Source organism: Pteropus medius, unplaced genomic scaffold (assembly GCF_902729225.1).
Source record: "Pteropus medius unplaced genomic scaffold, Ma_sr-lr_union100, whole genome shotgun sequence".
Taxonomy (NCBI): Eukaryota; Metazoa; Chordata; class Mammalia; order Chiroptera; family Pteropodidae; genus Pteropus; species Pteropus medius.
The window spans coordinates 27702529-27714305 of NW_024352787.1; the positions used below are offsets into that span (position 1 = coordinate 27702529).

The 11777-nt window shown below is 44.3% G+C and overlaps 1 protein-coding gene across 3 annotated transcripts in view; it reads left to right on the forward strand.

Annotated features, from left to right (window-relative positions):
• The window catches only part of RHBDD2 (rhomboid domain containing 2), a 12140-nt gene extending 1511 nt beyond the window's left edge, over positions 1–10629 (forward strand). Inside the window, exons 1-5 of one of the 3 annotated variants that reach the window (XM_039848988.1) lie at positions 26–163; positions 402–527; positions 860–1267; positions 5693–5843; positions 8202–10629. In XM_039848988.1, the coding sequence (XP_039704922.1) occupies positions 1105–1267; positions 5693–5843; positions 8202–8559 (672 nt within the window). In that variant the 5' untranslated portion in view covers positions 26–163; positions 402–527; positions 860–1104 and the 3' untranslated portion in view covers positions 8560–10629. Of the gene's footprint in view, positions 1–25; positions 164–401; positions 528–859; positions 1268–5692; positions 5844–8201 lie in introns of those variants that run through there. The other 2 variants (XM_039848987.1, XM_039848986.1) reach the window with 2 other exon arrangements.
• The last annotated feature ends 1148 nt before the right edge of the window (positions 10630–11777 follow it).

Consider the following 11777-nt stretch of genomic DNA (forward strand, 5'->3'; position numbering starts at 1 on the left):
GAAACTGAAGCCCCAAGAGCCTGTGACTTGACTAAGCTCAGCTAACTCGTATGTGATGGAGCCAAGATTCCACTCCAAGTCTTTAGGCTCCCAAGTCCGATATTACTGTCACTTCACCAGTCCTCTCTTTCAGCTTAATGTTTTGGCCTGCAAGGACATAGAAGTACGTAAGAGATATCTGACTGCTTTTTAGAAGAACAAAAGTGAGATTCTTTGCTGTCTTATTGCACATAAAACATCACTCTCCCTGTAAGATTGGATAAGCACTTTCAAAGAAGACTTCTGGTTCAATATTTATATTATTAGTGATAGTTTTTTTAAAATCTTTTATATCTAGATTATAGTGATAATCTTTATAGGTGCAAAATAATTCATGGTCCCTTTTTTCTTCCTCTGAACAGCCACTATGGAAGGAGAGGTCAGGATTACAACCGAGGAGACTGGCACACAGAGTGTTAAGGGACACCCACTCAATCCACCCTGAAGCTGTTACAATTAATTAACCCTCAAACTGCCTGGTGAGATAGGTCAGTATTAAAACCTAAAAAAGGGGCATAAAGCAAATTACAAATTCAAAGACCATCCCATGCTAAAAAGTGTTTTTCCCCCACGTGGAAGTCAGTCACTGATAAGACTTACTCCAGGTCCGGGAAAGAGCAGGGATTTAGACATTCATGCCTCTACTTTGAGTCTTGGGTCCTTCATTGTGGTCTCCCACTGCTTATCTTGGCTCCTGGCTGATTTTCACTGGCTTTCAGTGCTCTATCATGGGGGCTATTCCCCCTTTTCTAGGTGGGTTGTAACCTTTCCCTCCTTGGAGCAATCCACTGTCAGGCCTCTAACCCAGCTTCCTCTGCAGTTTACAGGCTGGTGACCTACATCTTTGTCTATGAGAATCCAGTCTCCCTGCTCTGTGGTGCTATCATCATCTGGCGCTTTGCTGGCAATTTTGAGAGAACCGTGGGCACCGTCCGCCACTGTTTCTTCACCGTGATCTTCGCCCTCTTCTCCGCTATCATCTTCCTGTCGTTTGAGGCCGTGTCATCGCTGTCGAAGCTGGGGGAGGTGGAAGATGCCAGAGGTTTCACCCCAGTGGCTTTTGCCATGCTGGGCGTCAACGCTGTCCGCTCTCGGATGAGGAGGGCCCTTGTGTTTGGCATGGTTGTACCCTCATTGCTGGTGCCATGGCTCCTGCTGTGTGCCTCCTGGCTTATTCCCCAGACCTCTTTTCTCAGTAATGTCTGTGGCCTTGGAATTGGGCTAGCATGTATCCTTCCTAGGAGGGAATTGTAGAACGATGACATCCCAAAAGGTGAACCAAGTTGGGAGGGTCTGAGGAGTAACATAGGTAGAGCCTTGGGCTCAGATGTAGGTAACCTGGGTTCTAGCTTCAGCTTTGAAAACCATGTGGCCTTGGGCAGGTCACCTCCCTTCTCTAGGCCAGAATTTCCTCATCTGGAAAATATCAACATAGCTATCTCCTTGTGCGGCTTAGCACTGCCAGTTAGTAAAATATTCTGATTTGATTTTTTTTCTTATAAACTAAGGTGTAAATATACATTTAACTGGTTATGATAAGAGTTTTCATTGAAAGAATCTGAAATACCCACGAGCTGGAGATGTTCCATAAAAGGAATAGGAAACAGGTTTTTTTATTTTTGTTTGGTTTAGTCTTTTTCTCAGAAAAAAAAAAGTTGATAGGCTTTTACCATATGGGGGGTAAAAAACTTAGGATAAGCCTTAAATCCCTGTATAAATATTCTGGCAATTAGAGAAAAGAAATTTAAAATACAAATGGTTACTTTTTTAAGTATCAGAATTGGTAGTGTTGGGGATTAGGTACATTCCTAAAATCTTTTTCAATTTATGATTCTATAAGCTATTAGGATAGGTAGTGTATAAATTCACATTGATAACATAGCTCTTATTTATTTTTTAATTTTAATTTAATTTCATTGATTTTAAATGTTTTTTTCTAATAAAATTTAAAGCTATATACTTCCCTGTAAGCACTACTATAGCTCTATCCCACAAATTTTGATACGTTAGCATTACTCAGTTAAAAGTATTTTCTAATTTTCTTTGGGATTTCTTCTTTGATCCAGGAATTATTTATAAGTGAATTGCTTAATTTCTAGATATTTAGTGATTTTTCAGATTTCTTTTTATTATTGATCTCTAATTTCATTATATGAGGTAAGAGAACATTTTTTTTGTAAGATTGCAGCCCTTTTAAATTGTCGCTGGCTCAGCATTTGGCACATATTGGTCATTGTTCTATGTGTATGTATAAAGAATGCTTTCTGCGATTGGTGAGTATGGTATTCAGTATGTGTTTGTTAGGTCAAGATGTTGATGTTGTTCAAGCTTTCTGTATCCCAGTACTTGTTCTATCAATTACTGAGAGGGTTATTGAAATCTCCAACTAAGATTGTGGATTTGTCTATTTTTTTCTTTCAATTCTTGCCACTTCTTGCTTTAAGTATTTTGAAACTCTATTATTGGACACATACACATTTAGGATTATTATGTCATCTTAATGAATTCACCCTTTATCGTTATGAAATTGGTCCTTTTAATCTCTGATAATATTCTTTTCCTTGAAGTCTTAATTATCTGATATTAATATAGTTATTCCAGCTTTCTACTTAAAATTAAGATTTGTATGGTATATATTTTTCAATCCTTATATTTTTAACATGTTTTGTCTTTATATTTAAAGCATGTTTCTTGTAGATAGCATATAGTTGGTGCTCTAATCTGACAATCTCTGTCTTTTAAAAGGCATATTTAGCTCATTTACATTTAGTGTAATTATTGATTTGGTTGGAGTTAAGTCTGCCAGCTTGCTGTTTGTTTTCTCCGTTGTTCTTTGTTTTTTTTCTCCTGCCTTCAATTACATTTTTTTTTAGTATTTTTTCTTTTCTGTTTGCTTATTAATTATACTACTTTGTTTTATTTTTCAGTAGTTGCTCTGGAGTTTACAATATGCATTTTTAGTTTATCACAGACTACTTTCATATAGTATACCACTTTGTATATAATATAATAATGTTATAGCATTATATTTCTGTTTTTCTGCTTCCCATCCTTTGTGTTATTGTTATCATACATTTTACTTCTACTATGTTATAAACCTCACAATACATTGCTATTATTTTTGTTTTAAACAGTCAATTATATTTTTTTAAATTAAAAGAGCAACATTTACTCACATATTTACTCACATTTATCATTTCTAGTTCTTGTCATTCTTTTGGGTAGATCCAAATTTCCATCTGGTATCATTTCCTTTAGTCTGAAGAACTTCATTTAACATTTCTTGTATAGTGGATATGCTGGTGACCAATTCTCTCAGCTTTTGGTTATCTGAAAATGCCTTTATTTTACTAAATATAGAATTGTAGCTTTATCTAATCTTTCACTTTTAACGATGTCATTGCATTACTTCTGGTTTGTCCTGTTTCTGATGAGAAATTAGTAATCATTTTATTGTTTCCCTGTATAATTCATTGTTTTTTCTTTGTTAATTTTTAGCTATTATCATGTGTTTTTCTTTGTGTTTACCTTCTTGAGTCATTGCCAATTACACATATGTTAGCCTTTTTTTTTTTTTTTGCTTTACATTTCGGTTTGGTTAGTTTCTATCACACTGCCTTCGAGTTCAATCATGTTTTCTTCTGCAGTATCTACTCTGCTGTTAAACCCATCCAGTTAGTTTTTTATTTGTCTTCTTGCATATTTCAGCTCAAGAGTTTCCATTGAGACTATTCATCATTATGTTTATGTTTTCATTTAAACACATACTCACACATTTGTAAAGGTGTGAGTATGATACCATCATCTTGTCAATATTATTTTAGTTCTGGATCTGTTTCTTTTGACTGATTTTTTTTCCTGATTATGGATCCCATTGTTTTGCTTCTTTACTTGTCTTATAATTTTTTATTTTATACTATACATTGTAAATGCTATGTTAGGGCTGAATTTTGTTCTTTTCCTTTAAAGAGTGTTGATTTTTTTTTCTGATAGGCAATTTACTTGTTAAGGTTTTGCCTTTTGGAAGGTCTATTCTGAATGTCTTGGGTGTTCAGTGGGTTGTCTTTACCCATTCTGGTTAGAACTTGATCATGTCCCTGTCCTGAACTCCAGGAGTTGTTAAGCTTTTAGTTGTTGTTTCCTCAGTAGCTGTTCTTTACCTGGTTCGAGGAGTCTCAGCTTAAGTATGTACATATTAGTATTCAGCAAAAGACTCGGGGAACCCCTGCACACATTTCTGTAGGTCCTTCCGTGAGCAGCTCCCTCCTTTCAATTACTCTGACCTTTAAATTCCAGGCACTTTTTCCTCTCTGAACGCTGTCTCTCCAGCTCAGCTAAAAATGCTCTACGATGCTTGGATTCTCCTTACTATACTATAGTTTGGAAAATGCCTCTAGATGGAAAGCCAGCTTGATCTTGAGGCTTACTTCATTTGTTTCCCTTTTCTTAGGTATCACAGTCTGGCAGTGTTTGTTGTCCAAAGTCCAAAAACAATTGTGTAAAATATTGCATTTTGCTTTGTGGTAGGAGGACTAATCTACTGTTATTACTTCCTCAGAGTCAGAAGTGGAACAGATTCTTTAGTTCATTCTGAAGTCATCAGCCATGACAACTTCTGACTTTCTTACAGCATTGGTTATCATCTGGAATCTTCCTCCCTGAAAGAATTTAGAAATATTCATGGACATTTTTGGTTATCACAATGACTAGGTGTTACTGCCATTTAGTGGCCGGTGACCAGGGATGGTAAATGTCCTGTAATGAATGAAATGGCCTAACTCAGCAAAGAATTGTGTTGAAAATACTAGTAGCATTCGAGTTCAGATCACTGTCTCAAGGGACAACTTTCTCTTGGTACTTCTGTAGGGAAGCCGCCTCTCCACCACCATCCTCCGTCTAGCTATTGCTACTCACAATTTAGGGTTCAGCCTTCCCCAATCTCTCTACACTAGGTTAAGGTTCCCAGCAGCATCTTCCATAGATCAGCTTTTGCTTATCACCACTCGTTCTACCCCAGTTACTTACTTCCTATCTGACAGTTATCACTTATTCCTTAGTTCCTGGTACCTGTTAGATATTCAGTTTAACTGTTTGTTGAAAGGATAAATGGATTGATGAAGGCTGAATCTTTGTAGCTGCCTAGGCAGCGGTGGGCTGACAGATCAGATGACCAGAGTGCCATCACATCACTGGGGGAAGTGCTGTCAAAGAGGCCCACATGAAGCTCACTTGGTCATATTGGGGCAAGGTTCCTTCTATTTGGGACAAAAGTACAAGATGATGTCAGTTCTCTCTATAGGATATTAGGACAGCCTCATGCCTCATCCCACTGCAAGGATGGAGGTGTGTGCTGGCTTATAACTCTGATCGCAGGGATTAGAGGGGCTTAAGATGTAGGATAGCGTTGACATAGGAGAAGGTGAAGCATTAGCTCCTATCTGCCCTCAATTGCTGGGTTAGGTTCCATCTGAGGTACAGGGCATAGAAATTCAACTCTTGCTTACTCCTAAGCTTGAAACTCCAATTAGAATTTATGGTGGAAAAAGCACTGATGCCCCTGTAGAATAAATTTGGGAACTGGTATTCTTCTATGGGAGGTGTTCAGCCCTATCCCTTTAGCTGCCTCCAATTTTACTTAACATACCAACCTCAGATGGCGTCACATACTGCTATTCCCTCGACCTATCAGAGCGAGTAGCATTGAAGCTCGACCAGAAGTTCCCCTTCAGCCTGATGAGGAAGATTTCAATGTTCAAGTATGTCTCAGGCTCTTCAGCTGAAAGGAGAGCAGCCCACAGCCGGAAGTAAGTTACAGAACCTTTAAGTCTTATTCTTAAAGCAATTCCAGGGCCTGTAGAGGGTGTGACTGGTTCAGTGTCATGGGGACAAAGGAATTCAGTGTGGGCAGCCCTGGGCCCAGAAAATCTATGCACTGATGTCTTCTGAGCACTCTAGATTCTGCCCAGCTGCATCTGAAGTAGGGAATGAGCAGGAATGGAAAAAGGAAGGCATTTGAAGCACTATGGGTAATCCTGAGTGACTTGTGGCAGACTGTGGGAGAGAGTGGCCCTTTCTAGCGTTATTAGCAACCTTCAGCACTGAGAAGAACTCACTGCAGGTTGAACTGGGCTCTGGCATGGCATATTGGCAAGCGTAAATAGTCACACAGCTTACGTTGTAGCTTAGGAGGTGGCACAGCCCGAGACCTGCGAGGTGGGGTTTTCTTGGCCACTTAATAAGAGAAGGTGAAGTTTACTGTCTTCTAGTCCAGGCTCATTAACTCTCAGTGGAAAGTGCTAGGCAAGCCGTCAGAGCTGATGTAGCCTTATTCCTTCCTTTTAGAGAGGAAGCCCAGAGAGGACCGTAGTTTTCTCCAGGTAACACTGAGACCCAGTCTAGAGCTAGGGTCTCCTGCTTCCAGGTCCTCTTCACTCCCTCTCCATTGTCCCACACCACAGACCTCTATGTCTTTCCCTAGTTTCTGCCCATGCCAAGACTTCACAATGTAGGTTTTCTTTCCTTGAACAGTCCCTTCAGAAGGAAAGACTCACTGTGAAATCAAGATGTCAGTGGCCTTTTTCTGCCTTCATCCAGCTGTAGAGGAAATTTTGCACTCTGTGCTGGGCTGGATGCAGGGTTTGAGTTGAGTTGGAAGCTGCTCTTATTTCAGGAGGTGATGCTCCCAGCCTTTACCAGCTCAGGGCCCTTTGACCATGTTTTAAAGGCATGTATGGGGAGGGGAGGGGAGAAAACTGCAAAAACCAGAAATGCACTTTGTTTTAGGCAAGTAATTTCTGGGGTCTAAATATGTGAGAGGCTGTTTAAATATAGAACGAAGCAAATCGTGGCTTTTTGGCTTTTAAATATCCCCATGGAATCTAGAGGGGACTTAAGGTATCCTTGAGTGCAATCTCCCACCGTGTGAAAGAGTCCCCTCTAAAACAGTTGGTAGTGGTCGTGGTCACCCATCCTTAACTCACACCATGTGGTGGCTGGGAGCTCACTCTCCAAGGCAGCCCCTGATGAGAATGTTCTTCCATGCTCAACTGAAGTTGCCTCTCTGTAGGTGTGACTCGTTGGTACCAGGTGTGATCCTGCTTCACTATGACATGCAGATCTGGGTGGGGAACATGATGACCCTTTCACTTCCTTTCGTGTTCCTCACCTGGTGTGGTGTTTGGGCTTCATTACCCTGTAGGCACCCAGAACACAACTTGGTGTTTCAGATGGCCTGACAGTGGGATACAGGCAGCATGCAGCGTGTGTTTGTTTAGGCAGTTGACATGGCGGGCTGGACAGCTTTGCCTCCCTGTGGGCTCTTGTCCATCTTCTGGTAGGCCAAACCCTCTACATTTTAAAATATCCCAGAAGTGCTATTAAGTGTCCCATGTCTGTACTTATTTGTACATTTGATTTGTAAGGTCAGGTCTTAATTGAAATATGTACAAGTTCAGTCTTCATCTAACAGACATCAGTGGTGTTGGCATTTGTTCTCTATATTTGGAACTTAGCACAGAAGTTCAGAGGATAAAACCCTTAGAATGTGTCTCTATTCGTGGTCCTAGCCACATATGTCTGTGGTGGGGTCTAACCTCAGCACAGATAGCTCCCCACATCTGTCATGTTGGCTTCTGCCAGCCAGGACTTTGAGCTGTGAGTATCCATTCCTGAGATCTCAGGTAGAAAATCTCCAGCAGACAAAGCCTGGGCCCAAGTCCTGAGTTACCCTGTTAGAGCCCCTCGCACCTTCCTCCCACAGAGGTGGATCATTCTCTTTGGGTAGAATTGCTGGCCACACACACACTGACTGCTGTGATCTGGTCCCCATCTCCATCTGGTTTGCAAGCCGCTATGAGTAGGTTACACTAGGTGGTCTCAGCCACCAGCCCAATATCCCTTCCTACTGCTGGCTTGCTGCAGAACTGTGAGTGGGCCCTTTCCTTTCTGAGCATCTGTTTTCTGTTTGGTTGAGATTGACCTTTCTCCCTGCTTGGTACTTAGATCTTGGCACTTAGATCCAGTTACAGCCAAAGTCCAAAGCATGTTGTAATATAAAAGAGTACGACAACCCCACGCTTTTCTCATGTGGAACGACAGCTGGGGTTGCTGTGTGCCTTCCCACTTCTAGCTGAATGACCATTTTCTCTCTTGTTCCATTCCAGGCTGAACCCTGTGCCCGGCTCCTATCCTACACAGAGCGGCCACCCTCACGTGCCCCCGAGCCACCCTGTTGCCCAGATGCAGCATGCCAGTGGCCAGAAACTAGCCTCCTGGCCAGCCTGTGCTCCTGGGCATATGCCCAGCCTGCCTCCCTACAAGCCTGCCTCTGGCCTGTGTTATGTACAGAACCATTTTGGCACAGCCCCTAACTCTTTCGGTGTCTATCCGGCTTCTGCAGGGGCCTCCCTGGGGGTTCAGCCCCCTGCCCCCCTCAACTGCCCTGGCACTGTGTATTCTGGGGCCCTGGCCACTCCACCAACTACAGGCTCCAAGGAGGGCACAAGGGTCCTGATCCCCTGATGGGGAAGTTATCTCACAGAAAGTTATCTTGGCCTCTGAAGAAGGTCCTCTCCGAGCTAAGGTTTTCTTGACAAAAAAATTATTTATTGAACACCTCTATGTGCCAGGGTCTGTGTTGAGTACTTTGATATATGTCCCTATTTCCTGTCCTGCCTCCCAAAGAACACCTGGGAGAAGAGGGCATTGTCAGTGGCTGCCAATGGCTACCTGCAGCTCTGCATTTCCTTCCTGTGACCGTGTGTAGTGCTCTTGGTTATACAGTGTCTGTGTGTCTGTGTCAGCCCTTCGGGAGCTCCCAGCTAGTGTGCTTGGTGGTCCCCAGGCCTCTGTTGTTTCTCCCCCACAGTGACCACCACACCCCCACCCCAGACTTGTGGTGAGAAGGGCCGGTGTGAACCGCAACAGCATGCTGGTGGATCCATAGTGTCGATTACCTTTGTATAAAGAAAAATCTTCTGACATGCCTTTGGTCTGTGGTCTGTGCTCTGGCTGGGGAATATGGAGAGCAGGATTTGGCAGTGGTGATGCAGGGTGTGATGGCAAAGAGGAGAAATATATCAGGGGTCAAGTCAGGCCAGTGGCCTCCACCCAGCAGGGGATCTGACATGGGGAATGAGTTGCAAAGGTGCTGGGTGAACTGAAAGGGCAAACAAGGTTTGGCAACCCTGAGATTGGTGACAGCAAGAAGCTACTAGTGCTCTTAGGGTGGAGGGGGTATTACCAGAGCTCCAGGTAGGACTACCACGAGGACTGCCTGGCGAGACCATGTACCAAGTAGTGACGGGCACTGGCAATGATGACATCTAAAGCAAGATTGGGGGAGCAGAACCCTAGCTTCTCTGCCTGTCACCTAACATCAGGGTCTCCCATGGGACAGATGAACCAGGAACCTGTTGGCAAATGAGCCCAGGAAATGTAGTTTGGGTTGGAGAGTAGCCCCTCTGATGCAGGCCAGGAAAAGACAGGAATGTGAGCCAAAAGGTGCCTGACCAGCCTAAGGAGAGCTCATTGCTTCTAATAAGCCATCAGCTGGAGTGCCTTGTGGTGGGCTCACATGGAGAAAGGCCAAGTTGCAGATATTTCAATGGATATAACACATGACCTTCATTTATTCTAGGCACTGGATAGCGTGCTCTAGGCTGGCTCTTTGATAGGTCCTGAGTATTAGAAGTGGATAAGATTCTTAGAAATCCACCCACCCACATTAGAGCAGGCATCGTTAGGCACCTGAGTGGCCAACACTAGGTGACAGGGGTGGAGGATGTAGCTGGATAGTGAAGTAGGATCACCAGTCAAGGAGTTGGGTGCCGAGAATATAGCTGGGACTTGTCTGCAGTCACAGAGCAAGGCTGTCAGGGCCTGGCTTATGGCCTCTGTCTCCAACTGCACCTGGTACCTTTCCTATAGTGTCAGTGAGTATGGGCTGTCATGTGTCCCTTAGACGTTTTTCCTCCAGTCTCAGGCCTGTACCTGAAGCAGATAAGAGGGCCACTTGTTCCTAGTGTGGCAGAGTGACATCCCTTGTGTCTGTCCCTCCTGCATGGACTATGCTGTGGAGCTGCAGAGGCCCTGGGCCTTGGAGATGGTCTGGCTGGGGGACCATTTCACAGGTCCCTGAGTAGCAGAGCTGTGAGGGTCCTCCGAGGCCTTTCAGTCCAACAGTCTCACCTACCTCTGGTTTTACTTACACGGTGTTCCAGGAAGGCAGGATGGCGCTTGGCAGAGCAAACAGCTGCTCCTGACTCAGGCCCCTGCCACAACTGCTGCTCTGAGACTGGATCTTTGTTTCCCTGGACTTCCCTTGGTCTGGCCACAGCTAACAGCAGGCAGCCTGGAGCCAGGTGAGAGGGGGGCCATTTCTCCCCTCAGTATTAGAGGATCTATAGGGGATCCTTAACCTCTCCCCGTTTGCTTGTTGAATCAGTGTGTCTTATGTCTGAAAACACTGAGTGTGTGCCAAGCCTCAGGCTGGGGCTAGAGACTGAGATGAAGGTCCAAATTTATCCAGATCTGTGTGGGCAGAGAACCACAAACACGAGGCTTTCATCCAATAAATATTTGTTGAACGAATGAATGAACAGATAATTCCTGCCTTTGGGGAACTCATTCTGGGGGCAGGGGTAAAGGGAAGAATGAACAAAGAATTGTAATTCAGAAACATTTTTCAGTCATTCAGAGGTTCCCCCCAGACCAACCTGGGGACTTGGAGAGCAGGGGATCAGTCAGATACAAGCACGCACCCTTCCATGGAGAAAGAGCGGGGCTTTGGAGGAAGAGGAGGACGGCACCAACTATGTTCTCTGGCTGTTAGGAGAATGAAGAACACAGCGCATTCGGCATAAGGGAAAGCCATTATTCCCTGCACTCTCCAGACCCCTCTCCTGTTCCCAGGCAGGGCAGGTCCCACTGCACTCAGAGAAGCTTCCAGATTTTGTCTAGTTTCCCTGCTTCGTCAGCCGGAGGCAGCAGAGAAGCAGAATCGCACTGTTGGCAGCCTCTACAGACCTTCCCTGGGGCAGGTTGTGCTCCCCAGCGCTGGCTCCCTGGGGGAAAAGGCTGGCTCCTGTCCAAGGAATTCACTGAGGGCGTCCAATTTGCAGATAACTACAGCACAAGAGAAGGGCTATAAGAGGCACATATGTGCAATCCTGTGAGGCTTTGTTCCTTTATGCACCTGTTCATTCTTTCATTTAACAAACACTTTGTGAGCAACCACTGAGTTCCAGGCCTATGCCAGGCTCTGGGGACATGATGGAATAGAACCAGCCCTGCCTGGGGTACACTCAGTTCATTAATGGAGACATGCAATGTGGAGTGAGACAGAGAAAGGAGCCTACCTGAGAGGGTCAGAGAAGAGACTTCTGGGAAGAGGATAGTTAACTGGACAAGAGAGGGACCAAAGAAAGGAAGGTGGGGGTCTGTAGGTAGGGCAGAGGATTGGAGCACAGAGGCTGAAAGGGCAGATAGGATATTAGTGGTTGCGGTAGCCCAAGCTGGAAGTGATGAGAGCCCAGCCTGAGGCCCTGGCAATGGGTTTGGATAGGTAGAAACAGTCTAGGGCGCAAAGTGCCTTTCTGGTGTCACATTAAGCATGTAGCTGAGCTGAGAATATGCATGCAGTTTTCTCATTTGAAGTGCAGGCTCCTGTCCAGCCCAAAGGTGCCTGCTTGCTCACATTGAGTGGGATAGGGGAGAGCCCAGAGTAGGGTTGGAAGCAG